We start from the raw sequence: 21,253 nt of genomic DNA, 5'->3' as shown, positions 1-21,253 counted from the left end.
TGAATTGGTTTTAAGAGAAAACTCTTAGCTAAAAACTTTTACTGCTATTTAGGAGAACTCTTAGTGGTAAGATAAAATGTTTTGTGAATACGGGCCCTGATGTGTCTTGTGTGGGGTCTCAGCTGTATATTTGACTGGATTGTGATGTATTGTCTTCTGATGGGTGTCAATCAGTTGTAAGGTGATTAGTGATCATCTTGTGTGAATGAATGGGAGTTTATCTGAATGTAAAGTGTGACGGTTCCAGCAAGTAACCGGTTATTTCTGAGCTACAGGTGATTTGGCTGAGGGGAGTGGTTGCACACCTGAAGGTAATGATGGCGCTCTACAAAAGACTGGGACAGAGATGGCAAGGGGGGCGTGAGCGTGGGCTGGGCTTGTGCGGAGCTTGAGCTGTCTTTGTTTGCTCCGTACCTTGGGTTACACATGAGGCTACCGGAGGACTGATGAGATGTGAGAGATACGGGAGATCGCCACCACCGTTGATCCATCTCCTTTGGGGATGGTTGTTGTTCTTGGAGGATCCATGGACTGTGTTTGGTTGGACTACTGTCTTTCATACTTGTTACACACATGTATCTGCTGACACACTGACTACCATTTATACTGACATTCTACATGGCTCTGTTTTATATGGACAAATAAATTAAATTTAATGGATTTCAGGGTTATAATGGGAATTGTATTGGTTTGAATGTAAACTAGAATGGTGTCTATTTAATGGATTCTATTGGTGGGATGTAATCTGGCAGATGGCAACCAATAGAACAACAGTAATTCCTATTGGAATAATGCCCAAAACAAAAAGTAATTTTGTAATGGTTTAATGGAAACTATAAGAATTTCTGTGATGGTTTCTATTGCTTTTTTCAGCAGGGTAATGATACCCATACTGTGATGCACATTATTGACAATATTGAGCCGAAGCCTGACTTTGCAAATTTAAAATCGCAAATCAAATCGCAATCACAATATCTGTCAAAAAAATCGCAATTTGATATTTTCCCCCAAATCGCACAGCCCTAGTTTCTACTGTAATCACTGCCAATGCTGACATCACATTCTTACATCTCATGCACATGTTCCTCCTGTGATTGAAATGCTATCAACGGAAATTGCCTTCTAATGGATAAAGATTAAATGTATTCATTGTCAAACTGGTAACAATTTATGTCTTTTATTGCGTAGATTATTTGTGCCTTTACCTCTATTTTAGAGATGCACAGCTGACAGATATGGTTATATGTAAACAATGTCATCTGTGAGAAAGAGTCTTTTTTTTTTTTTGACACGGTTTCTTTAAGGATGTACTATTTTCTTCAACATATAGGCGAGTGAGTCATTTGATGATGCAGTCTAGTCCAGATGATTCATATCAGTTACTGGTTGAATTACTTGCAGACTGATTTGCTTGTTAAACTTTTTCATTAAAGTAAAATATGTAAAAAATATTTAGGTGCGTTCAGTCTTATGCTTGTCACATACAATTCACAAGCTCACAGTTTTAACATTTTATATAAAACACTAGTAGTGGTATATTAACTGTATTTTGAAATATTATTGGTATTTTAAAAAAATCAGTTGCATCAGTTACAATGCTGTATTTGATGAGAATACCTTTGTCTTCTCAATTTTTGTAATGATTTTCATCTTACAGATGGTGTAATTCTAGTCATTAGACTATACCTTTAGAGAACCAGTAATAAGTAAAAAAATAAAAAGTAAAAAAAATTCTGAAATCAAGGCTGCTATTAAATAGAATGTTCCCTGTTAATCTGTTTATAGCCGTACAGAGTGAGCTCATGCCTGGAAGAAGACCTCTTATAAAATGCTCTTATTGTGTTATAACAGCTGAATTTCATACCTGATTTACTAAGTCTGCTGTTTTTGTTAAAGGTTAGAGCTATTTGTAACAGGAGGGAAGGATATATATATTTTTTTAGCCTGTAGTAATGAGGGTCATGCTTAGTTTATTCTCTTAGGTGTAAGACATTTCTCTGAAGGATCATCTTTGAGTCTTATGACTGTGTGTGTACTATATATATATATATATATATATATATACACATACATACATACATACATACATACATACATACATACATACAGGCGCATCTCAAAAAATGAAAATATCGTGAAAAAGTTAAATTTTTTTGTAAATTATTTCAAAAAGTGAAACTTACATATATTCTAGATTCATTACAAGTAAAAACATTTCAAAACATACAAAATCCAGTATCTCAAAATATTATAATATTTACATTTGAGTTAAATGAACATTAAATGTTAAATTAAATGAAAAAAGGGTGGCTGTTCACAGAGTGCTGTATCAAAGCATATTAAATGCAAAGTTGACTGGAAGGAAGACATTGGTTAGGAAAAGGTGCACAAGCAACAGGGATGACCGCAAGCATGAATACTGTCAAGCAAAGCCGATTCAAACACTTGGGAGATCTATATGGAATCTATGGGATATTTTCAAGAGAAAGATGAGAAACAGTCGATCCAACAATACAGACGAGCTGAAGGCTCAATAGTTCCTCAGCAGTGCCACAGGCTGATGGCTTCCTTGCCACACCTCACTGATGCTTGAGAAACAATGTCTCATTCATTGTATGTCTGTCTCTCTCTCTCTCTTCAGGGAAAGCCGTATGTGTTTGATCGGGTGTTTCAGTCTAACACTTCTCAGGAGCAGGTTTACAACGCTTGTGCTCAGAAGATTGTTAAAGGTGAGAAAGGAGTCCTCCAGGAGACATAGCAACCAGATCATGATTCAGAAAATAGTTATAATTAATTGACTCTAAAAAAAACTTTCATGATGCCATTAATTTTGGTCTTTAATAATTAATTTATATTATGCCATTGATATCAATCAAGCATCACTAAATACCATATTTCTTATATGGGGCATTCATTCAAATAGTAATTGCTATTATTGTTGTTATTGTTATTTTAGTTTGTATTGTTTTTTTTATTTTTTATTATTTTGTATGTTGACATTTTAAGACAAACTTGTTAAAACGTGAACATTCTATTGAAAGAATGTTGGTTGAATTGAGTGATGCTGTTAAATTGTTTTTGCCATGCGTATAGCCATTGCTGCTGACATGGCATTAAATCATAAACAAATAAATTTATTCAAATGGTATGTTTTTTTTGTGTTGTGCCCTGCAGATGTGCTTGAGGGTTATAACGGTACAATATTTGCTTATGGGCAAACCTCCTCTGGAAAAACACACACCATGGAGGTGAGAATTCATCTAGAAATAAACAAATTCAGAGTCTTAAAGAATTGTTTTTTGCAACTGGCAGTATGATTTTCAATTGGCTTTTTTAAAACAAACTCATTGTGTTTTTTTGCTGATTCAGTTTTCTTAAGATTTAATATTTTTCTAATGTTTTTGCCAGTCAGAACTATCAGTACCTTTATTGCACCGTAAATCATCACGTTATCATAACGATTGAATATTTGTTTATGTGATTGTTTAGGGGAACCTGCATGATCAAGATGGCATGGGCATTATTCCGCGGATTGTCCAGGATATATTCAACTACATTTACTCTATGGATGAAAACCTGGAATTCCATATCAAGGTTTGAAATGCACAACAAATCGGGGCTAATTATTCACAGGGTTCCCACTGACATTTTCAGACTTTAAAAAAATTAATGACTTGGAAATTTAAAGACCAAAAGTAGGAATCTTGGAGATGTCTGTGTGTGTGGTGTGTATTAGAGTTATATTATTTCACAATATTAATAAAATGCATGCAGCCTTGGTAAGACTTTTTTTTTTTTTTTTTTTCAAAAAATAAAAAGTACTCTCCCCAAACTTTTGAACAACAGTGTAATAATTTCAGACTGCTGGTAATGAAATTCACAGAGCTGTTCTGCATTGGCAGGTCTCCTATTTTGAGATTTACCTGGACAAGATCAGGGATTTGCTGGATGGTACGTATGACTGAATATGATACAGATTTGATCATTTTTGCATTGTTTCATTTATTAGAGATTGTGTAATCTGAGTGTAATCGTATTAAAAATAATAATAATCAGAATTTTTCTTTCAGTGTCTAAGACCAACCTGTCTGTACATGAAGACAAGAACAGAGTTCCTTACGTAAAGGTGAGGCTGTGTTTTAGTAATTAGCTGTGCCTGTATTAGTGAAGGAGTGGTTCACATGTTTTCCCTGTCTATCTCTTTCTCCATCTGCAGGGTTGTACTGAACGGTTTGTGTGTAGCCCAGAGGAAGTGATGGACACCATTGATGAAGGCAAATCCAACAGACATGTGGCTGTCACAAGTAAGCCCATGCAAATCAGTCAGACGCGCACTGCATAGCTGTTTTTAGCAGTCTGAACTTTTCCACACCTGTTGCTCTTGTTGAGTTATATTAGCGCGAGTAGTTTCAGGACCTTCTTTCTTATTTGTTTATAATAAGATGTTTATACTAAAAACATGTCCTGTTGCAGGGATTAACGCTAAGGATTTTTTCTACTGGCCCTGCCACAAAAAAATAAAATAGTTGCTGTTATCATTGTTTTTGATCTTATCTTGTATTCTAATAAATAAGCTTAATGACACCAATATTTTAGATACCAATTAGATTTTACAATTCTCTATTTCAATTTCGATACCACAGCAAAAATCACTAGCCAAAAATAAACATAAATATAAAGTTTAAACATTATTAAAGACAAGTGACAGCTAGTAAATAAAAACAAATGAACAAATTACAAGTAATAGCACAATTAAATATAGGCCTATAGCACAAAGATGAATTAAATTATGCTTTAGGTTATGTTTGTAGTATGTTCAGGTACATAAATTGAAAAATCACACATAAAATAACATTTGCATATTCTTCACTCTGTGTTGCACCTTGATTTTTCATAACCATTTGAAATTAGAAGCAGCCACTGCATTTTAATCATTAATTGACCCCCCCCAAAAAAAACAATACATGTGCAATGTTTGATTTTTATTAGACTGTATAATTTCAAAATCTGAAGCAAAAACAGAGTGGTCTGACTTTAGCTTTGTGAAATTATGCTACAGAAAACATCTGCATGACACCGAAACGGTAGACGGGCTGAATGAGACGTAGATTCACTCTCTGACAGAAGGCGGTTTCCTTGGTTAACGCTGTAAACACAGCAGCACTAATTTAAATGCATTATACGGAGACAAAGACAATGCCATTTCTGAAAACATCCAGTTCCCCTCAGAAACACATTCATATAAAATTCAATGTTTGAATTTTCTTCCTATATTTCGTGCATCGTGAATAGTGATCTTGCTCTGACTGCTACAGTATTTTCTCCTCTTTGTGTCCGACTTCATAGTCTCTGGCCTCAGTTAACGGCCGTTTACAGACTAATTATAATAATAACGTAATATTTTCACACAAATGGCATTTGGGAAAATGATTGCAGTGCAGTTTGTGTGCAAGCACGGAACAGAAGATAGTCTGAAATAAAACAAAAAATGGACGGTCGATCGGTGCATCTGTAGCCTACTCCAGTGTATAAATTAAATATAGATTAATCATTGTTAAAGCTACAAAGTTTCTTGCCAAGAGGGGTATTTTGACATACTTTTGTATGTATTTGCCACGCGGCTGTCTGTGCGCGCGCTGTGTTCTGTAGTTGTCTTTCGTGCACAAATGCGTTTTAATCACTTGAATTTTTTAATTAACAAGGCTTAAAAACGCATGCAAATGATAAAATTTCGTGACGAAGCTGAAGTGGCCCGATCAGGCAAGTGACGAATCCGTCTACTGTCCCGAACGTCTTTCACGCTGGCTTAGGGGTTAATTTAATATTGTTAAATGCCATCAGGCAGTCCTTATTGTCGAGCCCTGTGTTGTGTGCATGTACTTAAAGTTGAGTGGAAATGAAAACTTATGCTTTCTCTGTGGTGCGTGTCAGACATGAACGAGCACAGCTCCAGGAGTCACAGTATCTTCCTGATAAACGTCAAGCAAGAGAACACACAGACGGAGCAGAAACTGAGCGGGAAACTTTACCTGGTGGATTTAGCAGGAAGCGAGAAGGTAATATTTCTGCTTCTCGCTTTTCACTTCCTTTTCCCCTCTTTCACTTCTCTCTATTTCTATTTTAAACCCATTCACAGAATTGTTTTACCTCTGTTATTCTCAGCTGGTTTCACTTCAGAACCCATAATAGTATATGTGATTTGATTAGTTCCTTAATAATGTTAGTTTCATTTATGGCGGCACTGGCTCTGATTTGATGTTTTTGACTGCAGGTCAGTAAAACTGGAGCAGAGGGTGCTGTGTTGGATGAAGCCAAAAACATTAACAAATCTCTTTCCGCTCTGGGCAACGTCATCTCTGCTCTGGCAGAAGGAACGGTAGGTGTGATGTACAATTGTACAATTCACTGCCCTGCATCATATTTGCTGAATGAAATCCAACGCTTGATTCTTACTAATTTTGGGGTGCCGATTCCAATAAGAGAGCCTGTTTTTCTCGAGCATGTTTCTTTCTTACAAAATGTGATGTACTTGTCTTGTATTATCGCTTAATCACCAGATAAACTGCCACAAATACATATTTTTGAGCCTAATTACAACTGTTTGTTCAGTTTTCAGCGGATTTTCACATGTATGAATGATTCTGGAGATATTATTTTATGCATTATCCTGATTTCAAGGTTATAATTATGGAAGAAAATGCAGACATTACCCAGATTTTTCTGCTGCATCTGTGGGTGTTTTAATACATCCAAACAGCAACAGAAAATTACAGATTAAAAAGAGCGTATTTATTTATAAACTTGTATATGCAAAGTTCATTGACATTAAATGGAGTAAGTTTATTTTTTGTTCTGATAAGTGCATTAAAGCTGATACATGTATATGAATAAAAAAAAATCTTAATGTTTTGTGGAAAAAAACTACATGATAGAAAGTTTTTTTATTGATATTTTTGAACTCATCACCAAATTAGATAATATTGGGCCTTTTTTGTAATTCAGCAGAAAGTGTTTATTTTTTCATAGATGGAAGGTTAATGAATAAATATTTATTTCCCCCCATCAGACGTACATTCCCTACAGAGACAGTAAGATGACGAGGATCTTGCAGGATTCTCTGGGTGGAAACTGCAGGACCACTATAGTGATCTGCTGCTCTCCATCCTCCTACAACGAGGCAGAGACCAAAACTACGCTCATGTTCGGACAGAGGTGATGAGATATACACACACTGAGAGTTTTAACAAAACTTTTGTTTTGAGCGCCAAGTAATTATTGTTTTTTTTTTACTGTTTTCAGAGCAAAGACCATCAAGAACACAGTGTGTGTGAACGTGGAGCTGACAGCCGAGCAGTGGAAGAAGAAATACGAGAAGGAGAAAGAGAAGAACAAAACACTAAAGAACACCATCACCTGGCTGGAGAACGAGCTCAACCGCTGGAGGAACGGTACTGTAATGACACCCGCTTCATACTCATTCAGCTGTATTCAATGATAATTGCACACAACTCTATTGTGTTTTGTGTGTTTTTAGGTGAGAGTGTTCCCATTGAGGAGCAGTACGATAAGGAGAAGGCAAACGCTGATGTTCTGGCCCTGGATAATGTGATGAATAATGATAAAATCACCTCGTCTCCCAGCATGCCCGGCCCTAAATTCACTGACGCTGAGCGTGAGAAGTGTGAGGCTGAATTGGCCAAACTCTACAAACAGCTTGATGACAAGGTAAGATGAACTACTGATCTTGAATGAACGAAGATTTTGGACATTTGCTTATTACTTATTACTTACTTATTGCTTATACTTATAAAGTAATTTGTAAACTTTCTCTGAGAGATAATTTCACAAACAGCATGAGTGAATCACTGCGCGCGCTCTCTCTTTCTCTCTCAAAATGCGCAAATGGCTTCAAATCACATCGCATCTGCACTAAGCGAGCTGCACGCTGCACAGTTGACAAAGGAATTGTCACTTGCGCAATTGAGGCAGTGTCGCATCATCACTAAAGTTTATAAATTGAATTTCTTTTTAATTATTCCCAGTGTTTAAACCATTCAGCACTCACGTGCTCTCCTGGAGACCGTGCGCTCATGCACACTCGCAGCGCACACACATAACGCCAGGTTCGCACATACTCCATTTGCAGTGTGTATGCGGTGCGTATATTTTCCGCGCTCATGTTAATGGATTAAAGCGTTCACACTGCACACGGTTGCGGTTCGGCAGTGCATTCCAGGAGCGGTGCGTCTGCTGCAGTGCAGAGATCGAGTCTATTTTTGCTGCGCTGCATGCGCTGAATTAAAGTGACAGCGCATGGTTTGCGGTAAATATGAACATGGATTGACACGAAAATGTAGTAATTACACCATAAATGCATATAATTAAACTCTACTGTCAGGCTATGGCTTTTTGGCTAGGTTTAAAGGAAAAGGGCACTTTTAGATAAACAAGGCGATAATAGATGGCATTCGTGGAGGTAGGAAAACAAAGTTCTTTATAAACCGCAGGATTGCTTGTAATAAAGATTTAAATGCAAAAGAAAAGGCAGTAGAGCTGATTGTCTCTGTCAATGGTAAGTTTTAATTTAGAATGTTTGTGATAATGTAAGAAAAGTAGTTTAAATGTTTTGCCACTTGCTTGAGCAACTTAGTATATAAATCTAGAAGTAAATGCAAAAGTAAAAAGCATTGAATAATGTGTTTCTAATATTTATTGCTTTTAAACACCTCTATAAAAGATTGCATTACTATACTGTGTAAAAAAAATAAATAAATAAATAATCTCAATGCTGAAAAGTAACATTTTAAGTAACAATGTTTGGATTTGAAATCAAAATAATGGATAAATGTTGTGTTTGTAGTAAACAGCCACGGATCAGTTGCAGACTCCTGTGTGAAAGCACTATGAGAGTCCGTGCTGCTTCTGCATCGCTTACGTACCACACATGGACTGCATATGCACTGCAAACGGAGTATGTGTGAACCTGGCGTAAAAGGCCACCTCACATACAGCTCACAAAATCAGGCTTGTGCTGTGTGTAAGCTATTGTGCAACAATTGCACGATTGTCGAAACGAAAATGCATGGCATGATCAAACATTTAGGTGAGAGAAATATATTTTTGAAAAATGTCTAAAAAATGCCCCCCTCCACCCCCAAATAAAAAAAAGTCCCCTCTCACAGGAGTCACCTAAGAGGGGAATTCATTTTCAAAAATAAAATTCAGGCCCTGAATAAATGTCTACAAATCTTGATTGGATGATCACTATAAATAATTCTACATGATAAAAAGAAGGCTTTAAAAAGATCGGTATCGGTGATCGTATCGGCAGGTACTGCTTTCTGTGATCGGTGATCGGCCTCAAAAATCCTGATCGGAGCACCCCTAGTAAATAGTATATTTTGAATAGTATTTAGATTTTTTTCTATTAATATTACTTAATATTATATCATACTGACCCCAGACTTTTAACTTTTGAAGTGCATAATTGGTAATAACAGAACAATAAGTTCCATTGTAAAATAAAGATGCATTTCAAGCAGTGGCGGCTCATCGGGGGAGGCAGGGGAGGCACAGCTTCCCCATAATTTTGAGGTGAAAATGGGAGGAGGACGATTTAATGTTAATAAAATTCACAATTAATTTCAGTTCATGTCTCAGAATGTGTATATTTTGTTTGTAATTTCAGTTGTAATACCATAACGTGAAAGCGCCACTTTTCTATCGCGAATGTGTCGAATCTGCTGATGTAATTACAACTGCTAATGATAGAGAAGGGTAGGGGGAGGCCGAGCGAGCGCTGAGCTCTCGTGCCTTTGTTGGTAAAAACAATTAGCCAGTCACCATCGAGTGTTCACTTTCAGCGCTGAGGAGTGTTGAGAAAAGAACCCTGGCAAGGGAGGCTAGCCTCGCTTCTGATATCCACCAATCATCAAAGAGACGTAAATTACGTGATATTAGTTTGAACGTCTGCCGCTGTGCTGATAATGTACCAAGTACTTATGATGAGTAGCGATATTGAATATTTGATTGCCAACAGATTTACCAAGCTGTCATTCAAACAGTATATATACAAATTTAAAGAAAGGGAAAACGGCCTAAGCTGGATATAGGCTACAGCAGTCGGCTTAATTAAATGGCGCAACAGCCAGCTCTCTTTTATCACAGACTTTTAAGAAGGGATGGATGTTTGCTTCATTCTTTACGTTTTCTGACTAAAAGCAACCAAAAAGCCATTTTAAAGTGGTTAAGCAAATTATAATAATAATAATCGGCAGGGATCCCAGACCAATACAATTAGTGTGCCTCCTCCATTTTAAAACCCATGAGCCACCACTGGTTTCAAGACTCATTCATTACAATTATTCTGTTTCTCTCTGCTCTCTGCTTTTAGGATGATGAGATAAATCAGCAGTCTCAGCTGGCTGAGAAACTCAAGCAGCAGATGTTGGATCAGGAAGAGGTGAGACTTAAACATGCACCACACATCAGATTTACGTTATTTCCCATAAATAAGAACAGTGTCCTGTCTCCTAGTTGGCTGTGAATTATCTGGAGACTATAAAAACTCAGGAGTTGGGGTTTGCCCTTTGCCATTAAAAGCTAAATAATAAATAACGTTCTGGCCAAGTGCACATGCTCCTTACATGTTGCGATGAGTTCCCATCACATTCCCCTCTTCTCTCTCCTCAATAATTTGACACTGATGATCCAACACAAAGATCTTTGTGTTGTAGCTGCTGGTCTCAACGCGAAGGGACCATGACAACCTGCAGGCGGAGCTCACCCGTCTTCAGATGGAGAACGAGGCGTCTAAAGAGGAGGTGAAGGAGGTGCTGCAGGCCCTGGAGGAGCTTGCAGTTAACTATGATCAGAAGAGTCAGGAGGTTGAGGACAAGTCCAAGGAGTTTGAAGCCCTAAATGAAGAGCTCAACCAGAAATCTGTGAGGAGAAACTCGTCATTAAAAACACAATTTTCTTCACTATTGTTTAATTCACTTTCACCGAAAAGTTGTAATTTACTTTTGCTTGAACATTTTCTTCTCTTTTTGTCTAGACGTCAAGTTAGATTCAAATCTTTAGAAGACAGAAGAAAATCTAATGTTGTTAAAGTGCCCCTATTATGCCTTTTCGAATATTACCTTTCATGCAGTGTGTCATGTAGCTGTATGTGAACATAAACTATCTGCAAAATTGTGAAGCCGACAGTGCACGATAAATAAAGTTATTGTCTATCAAAAAAAAAAACAGTCGGCTCGCAATCGCCTAAACGAGTCATCAGGAATTATAATTAAATTTATTGTCTATCAAAAAAAAAAACAGTCGGCTCGCAATCGCCTAAACGAGTCATCAGGAATTCGAATCTTATGCTGTTACGGCTCTACGTCACGAAGTAACACATTTGTATAATGTCTGCCCACGTACTACGTCGCCAACTTGCCCGCCCACAAACAGTAACATTTCTGGCTCACGGAAAGGAGGGGTTTAGAGAGACTGATTCTTTGAACTGCTTCGCACGAGTCGTTTACGAATCATTTAGAAATTAGGTAAAATTAAATCAATTTTTTTAGAAAACTAACATGTTTTTTGAGCTTGCATGCATGTAAACCTGTTTTAGGAGACTAATAAAACAATATGTGACCCTGGACCACAAAACCAGTCATAAGGGTCGATTTTTTTAAATTGAGATTTATACATCATTGTTAGGACAGGACAATATTTGGCCAAGATACAACTATTTGAAAATCTGGAATCTGAGGGTGCAAAAAAATAGAAACATATTGAGAAAATCACCTTTAAAGTTGTCCAAATGAAGTCCTTATCAATGCATATTACTAATGATAATACATTTTTGATATATTTACGGTAGGAAATTTACAAAATATCTTCATGGAACATGATCTTTACTTAATATCCTAATGATTTTTGGCATAAAAGAAAAATCGTTAATTTTGACCCATACAATGTTTTTTTGGCTATTGCTAAAAATATACCCCAATGACTTAAGACTGGTTTTGTGGTCCAGGGTCACATATTAGCAACCTTAAAAATGGCATAATAGGGGCACTTTAATAGTAGTAATTATAATAATGTTCATAATTAATTTATAATTAATATTACAAAAGATAAAACATTAATTATTATATTTATATAATATTATATATGTGACAGGGTCATATAATATAATACATTTATATTATATTATATATGTGACGGTAACTATATCAGTTCAAGACAGTAATTTTAAGGAATATCTTGGTACTGGTTGCTGATCTGAGCTGTCTGTTGCTGCAGAGCGTTCTTGCATCTATCGACTCTGAGCTGCAGAAACTGAAGGAAATGACCAACCATCAGAAGAAGAGAGTCGCTGAGATGATGTCATCACTGCTTAAAGACCTGGCAGAGATTGGCATCGCTGTAGGCAGCAATGACATCAAGGTAAAAAGGCAAAAAACCAAAGTTGTTGCATTAGCCTCTCTTTCGCTTATATATATATATATATATATATATATACACACACATGCATATTTTTTTTTCTTTTTCCTTATGAAACTGTTTTTTTCCCCTTTAATATTTTGTCTCTTCATCTTTGCTTTTTATTTTCCTCTTCCTTTGCACTATTTTAACTGTTCACCCTCCTCTCTAACCTCAATTATTTCTCTTTCTTTCTCTGTCTGTGTTTTGTCTCAGCAGCATGAGGGTGGAGGTCTCATTGATGAAGAGTTCACAGTGGCTCGTCTGTACATCAGTAAGATGAAGTCGGAGGTGAGGACTCTGGTGAAGCGCAGCAAACAGCTGGAAAGCGCTCAGACTGAGAGCAACAAGAAGATGGATGAGAACGAGAAAGAGCTCGCAGCCTGTCAGCTCCGTATCTCTCAGGTAAATGCAAGAATGGCCAGATAAAGCAAGAGTAGTTCATCCAAAAGTCTTATAACATTTCAAACTTGTTTTAGTTTCTTTTACTGAACATAAAAGAGCGTTTACACAGCTCTTCGCCTAGTAAAACCAGTCTTATGTTTATTAGATCATTAATGTATGACTGTAGCTAAATGGAAACACCACATGCTCTCCATTACAACACTAGCATTGCATTTACAGGAAGCTTTAAAAAGATCCTGAGATTTATTTTTGTGTTTGTCTACAGTATGAAGCAAAGATCAAGTCCCTGACAGAGTATCTGCAAAACATTGAACAGAAGAAGAGACAGCTAGAGGAGAACGTTGACTCTCTCAATGAGGAACTGGTCAAACTCAGCGCACAGGGTACAAATACACACACATGCTTTTCTTTCCTCTCATAAATGCATTTTAATGCCCATATGAAAAACTGTGGCCCAGACAGACCAACTTTTACTGCCCTCTTGTGGTGAGACTGCATTGGGTGTGAAAGAAGTTGTGATGAAGTTTATTTTCCCTTGTGCAGAGAAAGTTCATGCCATGGAGAAGGAGGATGAGATACAAAGTGCTAATGAAGTCAAGGTAAGCATTTTATAACGACATATTAATTGCATAACAATGATTTTTCCAGACATATTTAGTCTTGCTAATTAAACACTATTCTGCAGTTGAATCATTTAGATCGCAAGACTCAGAAAGGGGGCTTTTGAGAGCTGTTAAATTTATTTAAAAATAAAAGAGAGTTTGTAATTCATAGTTTCTTTCTATGCGTGATTGGACAGGTTGCAGTTGAGCAACAGATTCAGAACCACAGAGAAGCTCATCAGAAACAGCTGAGCAGCCTGAGAGATGAGCTGGAGGTCAAGGAGAAACTCATCACTGAGCTGCAGGAGTAAGACATAAACATACACATCTTCAGGCACTGAATCAAGGCCACATGGGCTCATTTTTCCCTTTCTTTGTTTTCTGGCTGCAGTCAGAACCAGAAGATCATGTTGGAGCAAGAGCGTTTGAAGGTGGAGCATGAGAAACTCAAAGCCACTGACCAGGAGAAGAGCCGCAAACTGCACGAGCTCACGTACGACATGCAATGAACATGCAGAGGTTTGAGTAGATACACATACGCCAAAAATGTGGTCTGGTATGCTAATGCTAAAATATGTTTACAGGGTGATGCAGGACAGAAGGGAACAGGCCAGACAGGATCTCAAAGGCCTGGAGGAGACAGTGGTAGGTCATTTTCTTCAGTGTATGAGAGATGTTTCTTGCATGTGTGCACGCTCTTGATTTCTCTCTTCTCCTCAGGCCAAAGAGCTGCAGACTCTTCATAACCTGAGGAAACTCTTTGTTCAGGATCTGGCCACACGGGTGAAGAAGGTACAACCATTGTGTACACATTCTTCTCTTAATTACTCCAGATACTTAAATAGATTCAATGTGGATATTTTTTGAAATTATAATGACTGAGCCTGAGCTATGGTTACTATTAAAAGCTAAACATTAGATTGTTGATGGTTTTATAGGTTCCCGTGTATAGCTGTCTAACACATTTTCTGTTGATGAAGTTCCTGTTGGAAGTTTTAATTTATTTGTATTATTTTACATTTATTTATTCATTTATTTATTATAATTCTTAAATTATTTTATTAATTAGTTTACTTTATTATTTTTATTTTTAATATTTTTATTACTGTTATTAGAATTGTATTACTATTTTTAATCATTCATTTGTTATTTTATTATTTTATTTTTTTATTGATTCTTTTCTTTTCTTTTTATTCTTTTTTTTCTTTAGGGCTAGTAGCCTTTAGTTTGTCGCTGCCATCAAAGCTAATAGACGTCATAAAACTCCAGTTATGGGTTTATCGACCACTCTCAGACATGCCTGAATTATGCATTAACATATTTTTCAGAGCGCAGAGATGGACTCCGATGACACCGGCGGCAGTGCGGCGCAAAAACAGAAGATCTCATTCCTTGAGAACAACCTTGAGCAGCTCACTAAAGTGCACAAGCAGGTAAACACACTCAAAACATCACCATGGGCGTACTCTCAAAACACACACACGCTCACTGTCGTCTTTCTTTCCTTTGTCCAGCTGGTGCGTGATAACGCTGACCTGCGCTGTGAGCTGCCCAAGCTGGAGAAGCGCCTGCGGGCGACAGCGGAGCGCGTAAAGGCTCTGGAGTCTGCGCTCAAAGAGGCCAAAGAGAATGCAGCCCGTGACCGCAAACGCTACCAACAGGAGGTGGACCGCATCAAAGAGGCCGTCAGAGCCAAGAACATGGCCCGCAGAGGACACTCCGCACAGATCGGTTAGCACACACACTTTTAAAAAAAGTGCTGCTGTTAGATTCAGCCAAATGCTTACGGAAGGCACGTGTCTTTTGACATTTTGTCTTGGGTAGGGTTGAAGAGATTATACTATAACAGAGGAACAGTAAAAGTTGTTGAATGCTACAAAGATGTGTTTCTCACCTTTTTTAGGGATGTTAGTAGATTAAAATGATTAAGCATGGTGCATCTCGTGATTTCTTTGAATTTAACACAATTGATGGCCAGTTTTGAAGCTTTTCAGTTTGTTGTCATCTTTTAAAACAACTTTTAGGCATTAAACAACTGGGCGTCTTAAATGAAACTACTAATAATCACACACTATCAGACTTTTCAAGTTGTTCCATCAGCTCAAATTATTAAACCTGTTTGATTTCCTCTGACTAAATGGAATCATAATCTAAAGCTAAAAAATTGGAGTCTGTGCCCATAATAAACTAGGTGAAAAACTGTCAACTCTGAATGCCCAAAACTTGCAGACTAGCATTGATTCGTCCAGGCTGAAAATCTGTGCACTAGAAGTCTTATAGTGTATTCCAGTCTTTTAGGAGCGATTTTTGATTGATAGATTTAGTAGATTAATTTAGTAAACAATCAAAAGTTGTTTTCTGGCTTGACTAACTAGTCATTTCCTCCTATCACAGCCAAGCCAATCAGACCCGGTCAGCCCCCTGTTGCCTCTCCCACCCACCCCAATGTCAACCGCTCAGGGGCGGGGCTCTTCCAGAACAACCAATCAGTGGGCATCCGTGGTGGAGGCGTAGTCAAACAGTAAAATAAGTGAGTACATGCTGCAAAATACTTGTCACATTATGCAGGTAAAATGGGTTAGTAAAATGGGAAAGTATCTTTCTCCTTTTTCCCCCTCTATGTCTCTCTCTTTGTCACTCTTTCCAGCTGTCGAATGCTGAATTTAAGCCCAGTAGCCCCAGCTGAAGCTGATATCACCCCAAAAAGCTGAACAGGCATTCCACAGCACGGGAGGGTTCAATACTATACATATGAAAATGAATATAAGTATATATATATATGTGTATGAAACATGAAATACTATCCCCGTCTGGGCTGTACAGATGTTCCTCCATTCTTGTCTCTTATATCTTCCCTTTAAAAATATAAAGAAAACTTAAAAAAAAAAAAAAAGACAGGCTTTTGCACCAGTGTGTAACTAGCGTGTATCTCTTCACTCTTGCACAGTAGGTTTCTGCTCACATCCTGCTCTCCACATCCCTCACTGTGCCAAGTTGAATGTATTACAAAAGAAAAAAGGCAGAAATTAATGAAAAATGGAAAAAAGGAACAAAAAAAACAACAAACTACTAGCTTAGCTGCATTATTTTAGCCTTATGTACGTTCACATTTTGGGTTTGTTAGAGAGTTAGCTTGTTCTCTCTTGCTTTGAGTAGTTTCTATTGAACATTTCACCTAAAAAAGTAAGTTAAACACTATACAATTGAACTGTATTTATGGAACCATTGAACTAGTTTTTGTAATGATGGACATGTTCAGAAGAAAGATTTAAATTATGACGAAAGGGTCGTCTGAAAGTAGACAAACGAGATGCAGTTCCATGAAATGAGAACGAAAAGGCTGCTTAATGTAGACGCACCTGAGCTGCAGGTATATTTAAAGCACTGTACGAACACAAAACGAGAAATCATTGTTACAGCATAAAGGCCAGTGTGTATGTCACAGCCTGAGGTCTTAGATGAGTTGTAGCTAGGTTAAAAAAAACAATAATACTAATGTCATGTGCTCATTTCAATATTTAACTTCAGTTCTCACTGTTTAAACAGGTAGAGTTTGCCGTATCGATGCTGCTCCGTTGCTCAATCACTACAAATCATCAATAATCATGTGTGTGGATTTTTCCTCTTAGTTTTACCTACAATATTCCCAAGCAGGATTGCGGTTACATTGTTTTTAGTAGGCAGGGAACCTAGCTTTTAATTTTAGAGATTGTTGACCCAACGATGAACACTTGCATTATTATTTATTCATCCACATGTCGTTCCAAACCTGTTAGACTGTCCTTTCATCCTACACGAAAGGATATCAGAACGTTTATACATGGACAGACATGGTTAGACAGGGACAATTTCAAGCTCCAGAATGTCATAAAATACTATCGAGAGATTTTATTCCACGTCTTCTGAAGTCAAATTGGAAATTTAAGTCATTATTCACTTAAGATCTTGCCCTTCGTGGCTCTAAAATCTCATTTGCTTTGTCATTTGATTGAGATGTAATGGCATTTGGTGTCATTGACATCAAATGAGATTTTCATAGGTTGTCATATTTTTTTGTTTTTGGAGCTCCTTTTCACTACTTGTTTTAATTTTACAGAAAAGCTCAATTTATTAGGGTTAGGGACTGCATGAGAGTGAGGAAATGATGGCAAAAGTTTCATTTTTGGGTGTGTTAAGGGATTCTTGACTGTGGAAATGATCGCATCCCGCCCTTGTCCCCTTTAGAGAAACCCTCTTAATGGTTAATTTAGTGTAATTTTGTCGTTTTGTTGGAGTGAGGTTTGTGCGATGGTCAGACAGCCATTGAAGTCACATTATACCTACACTCCTGAGTTTTTACCTTTTGATTTGATTTTACTTGCGTTTTGGTACAGTTTAGTCCATTATAGGGTCCATATTTTGAAGTTTTGTGACTGAATCTTCAGTGGTTTGAGCATTGCAAACAACCCAGGGAAACCCGCACATCATTTAGTTCTGGCTCACACAACCAAAACGTGATTGTGGAACGTCTGCTGTGGTTTTGGTTGCCTTGTGATTTTGCGTTTGCTTATATCGACCTGCTGATTGGCTCTCTACAGTTCCAATGCTTTTCATTCAGCACAACGTTACTGCCTTTCATTGACTCGTGTTAATGGGTGGGGCCTATTTAACGGTGGGTGGGGTTTATTTAATCATTTTGTTGCACTTGCAACTAGGTAATATTGTTTAATTTATTTCTGTTTCATTATAGACTAGGGATTTTGCTGTTCATTTTATTTTGTTGATCTTTTTTTAAGTCTACGAATATCGTTTTTTCTTGAAGACAAGTATATGTAGATTCCAGTGTACTTGGTTTCCATTGCCCTCTGTTTTTCCATGTATTTGGATCCAGATCCTACTAGGTGTCCTGTGTAAATGACTGTAGTACTGTAGTAGCAGGGGGAATATTGAAGATGGTGTTTTACGACCTTTTGTGTGCAATATGAATCTGGTGTAGTGCACGTTTCGCAGTACTGAAGAAAAGCGACGGAGAGGAAATGAAAACCGCACTCAACAGTCCTCCCATTTTATTTCATTGGTTAATGCTCATTTGTCTAACAGTTGTCTTGTTCGCCGAATTTAATCTTTTAAAAGCACTTTAAAATGTTACCATCTCAATTGAAAACCGCACTTGTTGAAAACTGAAAATTTGCATCTCAAACATCGAATTCCTCACTGAATTTTATAATTATTGTTATTGAGGAGCTTCTGCAGGAGGTCATGTGTTTTGAAGACGGTGTCATTGTTTTTTTTTGTATTTCATTTTGCCTTGAATCTGCATTTTTAACAGTTGCTGGGGAAAACACTCCGTTTAAATGGCTCTAATGGAAAGATGTAATGATGATCAGATAATGTGTACAGTTGGTTCTTCAGAGTGTGTAGATTGAATTGCTGTGTATATTTCCTTCAGTTGCTTACTGTAGGCAAGTTTTCACCCCTTGACATGAAACGCAAATAAAGTATAGGGTAAAACACACTGAGTTTGTTTTTTTTTGCTCTTGAGAGTTGCATGCTAAGCCGTCTTCATTTTGTATTGCTGGAATTTATCTTCCGGGAACGACCTTATGGTTGAATTTAGGGATTGTAATGGTTATATATTGCTGCAGATATATTATGAAAGATGTAGAACCACGTGTAGCCATATGTCCTCAGGCTTACAGGGGAAAAAAATTACTGGGACTAATTACACAAAATTACATTTCATTTAGTTACTTTGATCAATGCATGAAAGGACCAAGTGGGGGAAGCATTGAAAAAGAAATGCCGTTTTCTTGGATTTATCAAGCCTGAGCTTATTAATGTAATAACATTCTAAAAAGATAATGTTTTTAAAATTATGTAACTTTGTGCGCCTTACTGTACTTGGTTAATACATATTCTACCTATACGTGTCTATGTATTTTTACACAACTTTTAAAAACATAAAAATTATACTGTAAATATCTCTCTCTCATACATACATGCATACATATATGAAACACTTTAAAATGTTTTTTTTTATGTATTTGGGAAATACATTAATATTATTATAATTATGGAAATGCAGATTTTTTCCCCCCGCTGATTTGCTTCTCAAACATTTATCAGTGTTGAAGAAAATGATAGAAAAGCAGTTGTGCTGCTTTATATTTTTTTAAATCATATATATTAGAAACTCGTTAGGCTAACAATACAGTGAAATCACTTGATGAAAACTTTACCTTGTACATTTTTTAAAAAAGGGGAAAAATTTACATTTTTAATGAAAAATTACTTTTAAAGAAAATATTATTCAGTAATGCTTTGTTTTCATTAAGAAATTTCACAAATGTTTCAGAAAAGACCTGGCAGATAAACAGAGGACCTCTTTGCTCCTGTCAGTGTGGTGAAATTTTGCATTGGCGCAGATAAAAGTGATTCGGTTTTGACTGATGATATTATTAGAGCACTTGAGGAAAGTGGTATCACTTTACGCTTTAATGCCAGACCACACACACACTCGCACTAGTGACTCAGCAACAGACTCTTGCCCTACGATCTGCACCAAGCGAAACTCTCCACACAGACACCATTGCATATAAACAACTTAGAGCTTGCTTCAAAATAACTCGCTTATAAATAGACCACCGACTATCCAAACGGGGATTTCCTTTGATACCCAGTGCACAGCAGTGACTGTGTAACAACCAGAGAGCTGCAGACCAGACACTGAGAGAGGAAGGACAACATCCAGAAAACTACCATAATGTCAGACGATCAACCCTCTTCACCTTCCAGCGACTCCTTGTGCCCAGGCTGCCAGGGTGAAGGGTCGCTGCTGCTACCCTGCGGACACACTCTGTGCCAGGCTTGCCTGCAGCTGTGTCAGGATGAGCTGGGACAGGACGGACCGGGCTGTACCGAGTGCTACGGCCGCGAGCTGCTGGACGGCGTGCTGAAGGGGCTGCTCGACTCGTTGTTTCAAGGGCAGCCGCAGCGGGTGGGAAACGGCGTGGAGGGTGGAGAGACGGCGGAGGATGGAGATCTGTGCAGACAGCATGGAGAGAGACTGACTCAGTACTGTATGGAGGACGAGGAGCTGATCTGTGATCAGTGTCAGGGAGAGGAACATGAAGCTCACGAGTGCAGCGCTATAGAAGAGGCCACACAAGAGTGTAAGGTGAGAAACAGATGCATTAAAACATACTTTAGCATTTGAGTTATTCAACATGAGGAGTTAAGAGAAGAAGTGTCAGGTAAAATATTTTAAGATGATTAGAGCAACTGTCATCAAAACTGCATGATTCTAGTGATGACCTATACATTGGCCAATACTTGGCCATTTTGAGTTTATCAGGCAATAAACAAAGGCCTTGATAAATCTTCCAATACTTTGCCCTTTTGAGGTTTCAAGCATGTAATTGAGTGTAATCTTAAATTATTGTACCATGTCCAGTTTTGAGTTCAAATTGTAATTGCAGTCTAGTACTATTATAAAATGTTTAAAAGACTATTAAAATATATTTTTATATATTTTTATTTATTTAAATAATGTAATACATATTTATAAAAATAAAAATATAATGTAATATATAGTGCTGTCAAACGATTAATCGCATCCAAAATAAAAGTTTTTGTTTACAGAATATGTGTGTGTACTGTGTATATTTATTAAGTATATATAAATACACACACATGCATGTATATATTTAAAGGGGTCATATGATGCTTTTTTTTAAAGATCATTATTTTGTGTATTTGGTGTAACAGAATATGTTGACATGCTTTAATGTTCA

The 21,253-nt window shown here is 37.2% G+C and overlaps 2 protein-coding genes across 2 annotated transcripts in view; both read left to right on the top strand.

The window, feature by feature from the left end:
- LOC107653120 (kinesin-1 heavy chain) overlaps nt 1–18,973 on the top strand; it is a 30,749-nt gene extending 11,776 nt beyond the window's left edge. The window contains exons 2-26 of the mRNA XM_016439755.1: nt 2,642–2,729; nt 3,175–3,248; nt 3,490–3,594; nt 3,903–3,951; nt 4,071–4,126; nt 4,217–4,304; nt 5,932–6,056; nt 6,272–6,376; nt 7,067–7,212; nt 7,300–7,448; nt 7,535–7,725; nt 10,394–10,462; nt 10,737–10,943; nt 12,295–12,438; nt 12,694–12,879; nt 13,145–13,262; nt 13,423–13,478; nt 13,679–13,788; nt 13,873–13,974; nt 14,066–14,126; nt 14,202–14,273; nt 14,810–14,914; nt 14,996–15,212; nt 15,876–16,011; nt 16,129–18,973. Of these exons, the coding sequence (XP_016295241.1) occupies nt 2,642–2,729; nt 3,175–3,248; nt 3,490–3,594; nt 3,903–3,951; nt 4,071–4,126; nt 4,217–4,304; nt 5,932–6,056; nt 6,272–6,376; nt 7,067–7,212; nt 7,300–7,448; nt 7,535–7,725; nt 10,394–10,462; nt 10,737–10,943; nt 12,295–12,438; nt 12,694–12,879; nt 13,145–13,262; nt 13,423–13,478; nt 13,679–13,788; nt 13,873–13,974; nt 14,066–14,126; nt 14,202–14,273; nt 14,810–14,914; nt 14,996–15,212; nt 15,876–16,006 (2,754 nt within the window). The 3' untranslated portion in view covers nt 16,007–16,011; nt 16,129–18,973. The remainder of the gene's footprint in view (nt 1–2,641; nt 2,730–3,174; nt 3,249–3,489; nt 3,595–3,902; nt 3,952–4,070; nt 4,127–4,216; nt 4,305–5,931; nt 6,057–6,271; nt 6,377–7,066; nt 7,213–7,299; nt 7,449–7,534; nt 7,726–10,393; nt 10,463–10,736; nt 10,944–12,294; nt 12,439–12,693; nt 12,880–13,144; nt 13,263–13,422; nt 13,479–13,678; nt 13,789–13,872; nt 13,975–14,065; nt 14,127–14,201; nt 14,274–14,809; nt 14,915–14,995; nt 15,213–15,875; nt 16,012–16,128) is intronic.
- A 1,044-nt stretch (nt 18,974–20,017) lies between these two features.
- Nucleotides 20,018–21,253, top strand: part of LOC107653105 (E3 ubiquitin-protein ligase TRIM39-like) — a 6,337-nt gene continuing 5,101 nt past the window's right edge. Inside the window, exon 1 of the mRNA XM_016439742.1 lies at nt 20,018–20,637. Coding sequence (XP_016295228.1) covers nt 20,224–20,637 — 414 coding nt within the window. The 5' untranslated portion in view covers nt 20,018–20,223. The remainder of the gene's footprint in view (nt 20,638–21,253) is intronic.

This window comes from Sinocyclocheilus anshuiensis, unplaced genomic scaffold, assembly GCF_001515605.1.
Source record: "Sinocyclocheilus anshuiensis isolate Anshui unplaced genomic scaffold, SAMN03320099.WGS_v1.1 scaffold1328, whole genome shotgun sequence".
NCBI lineage: Eukaryota > Metazoa > Chordata > Actinopteri > Cypriniformes > Cyprinidae > Sinocyclocheilus > Sinocyclocheilus anshuiensis.
The sequence above is the reverse complement of the archived record's forward strand: the minus strand, read 5'-3'. Positions and strand labels throughout refer to the sequence as shown.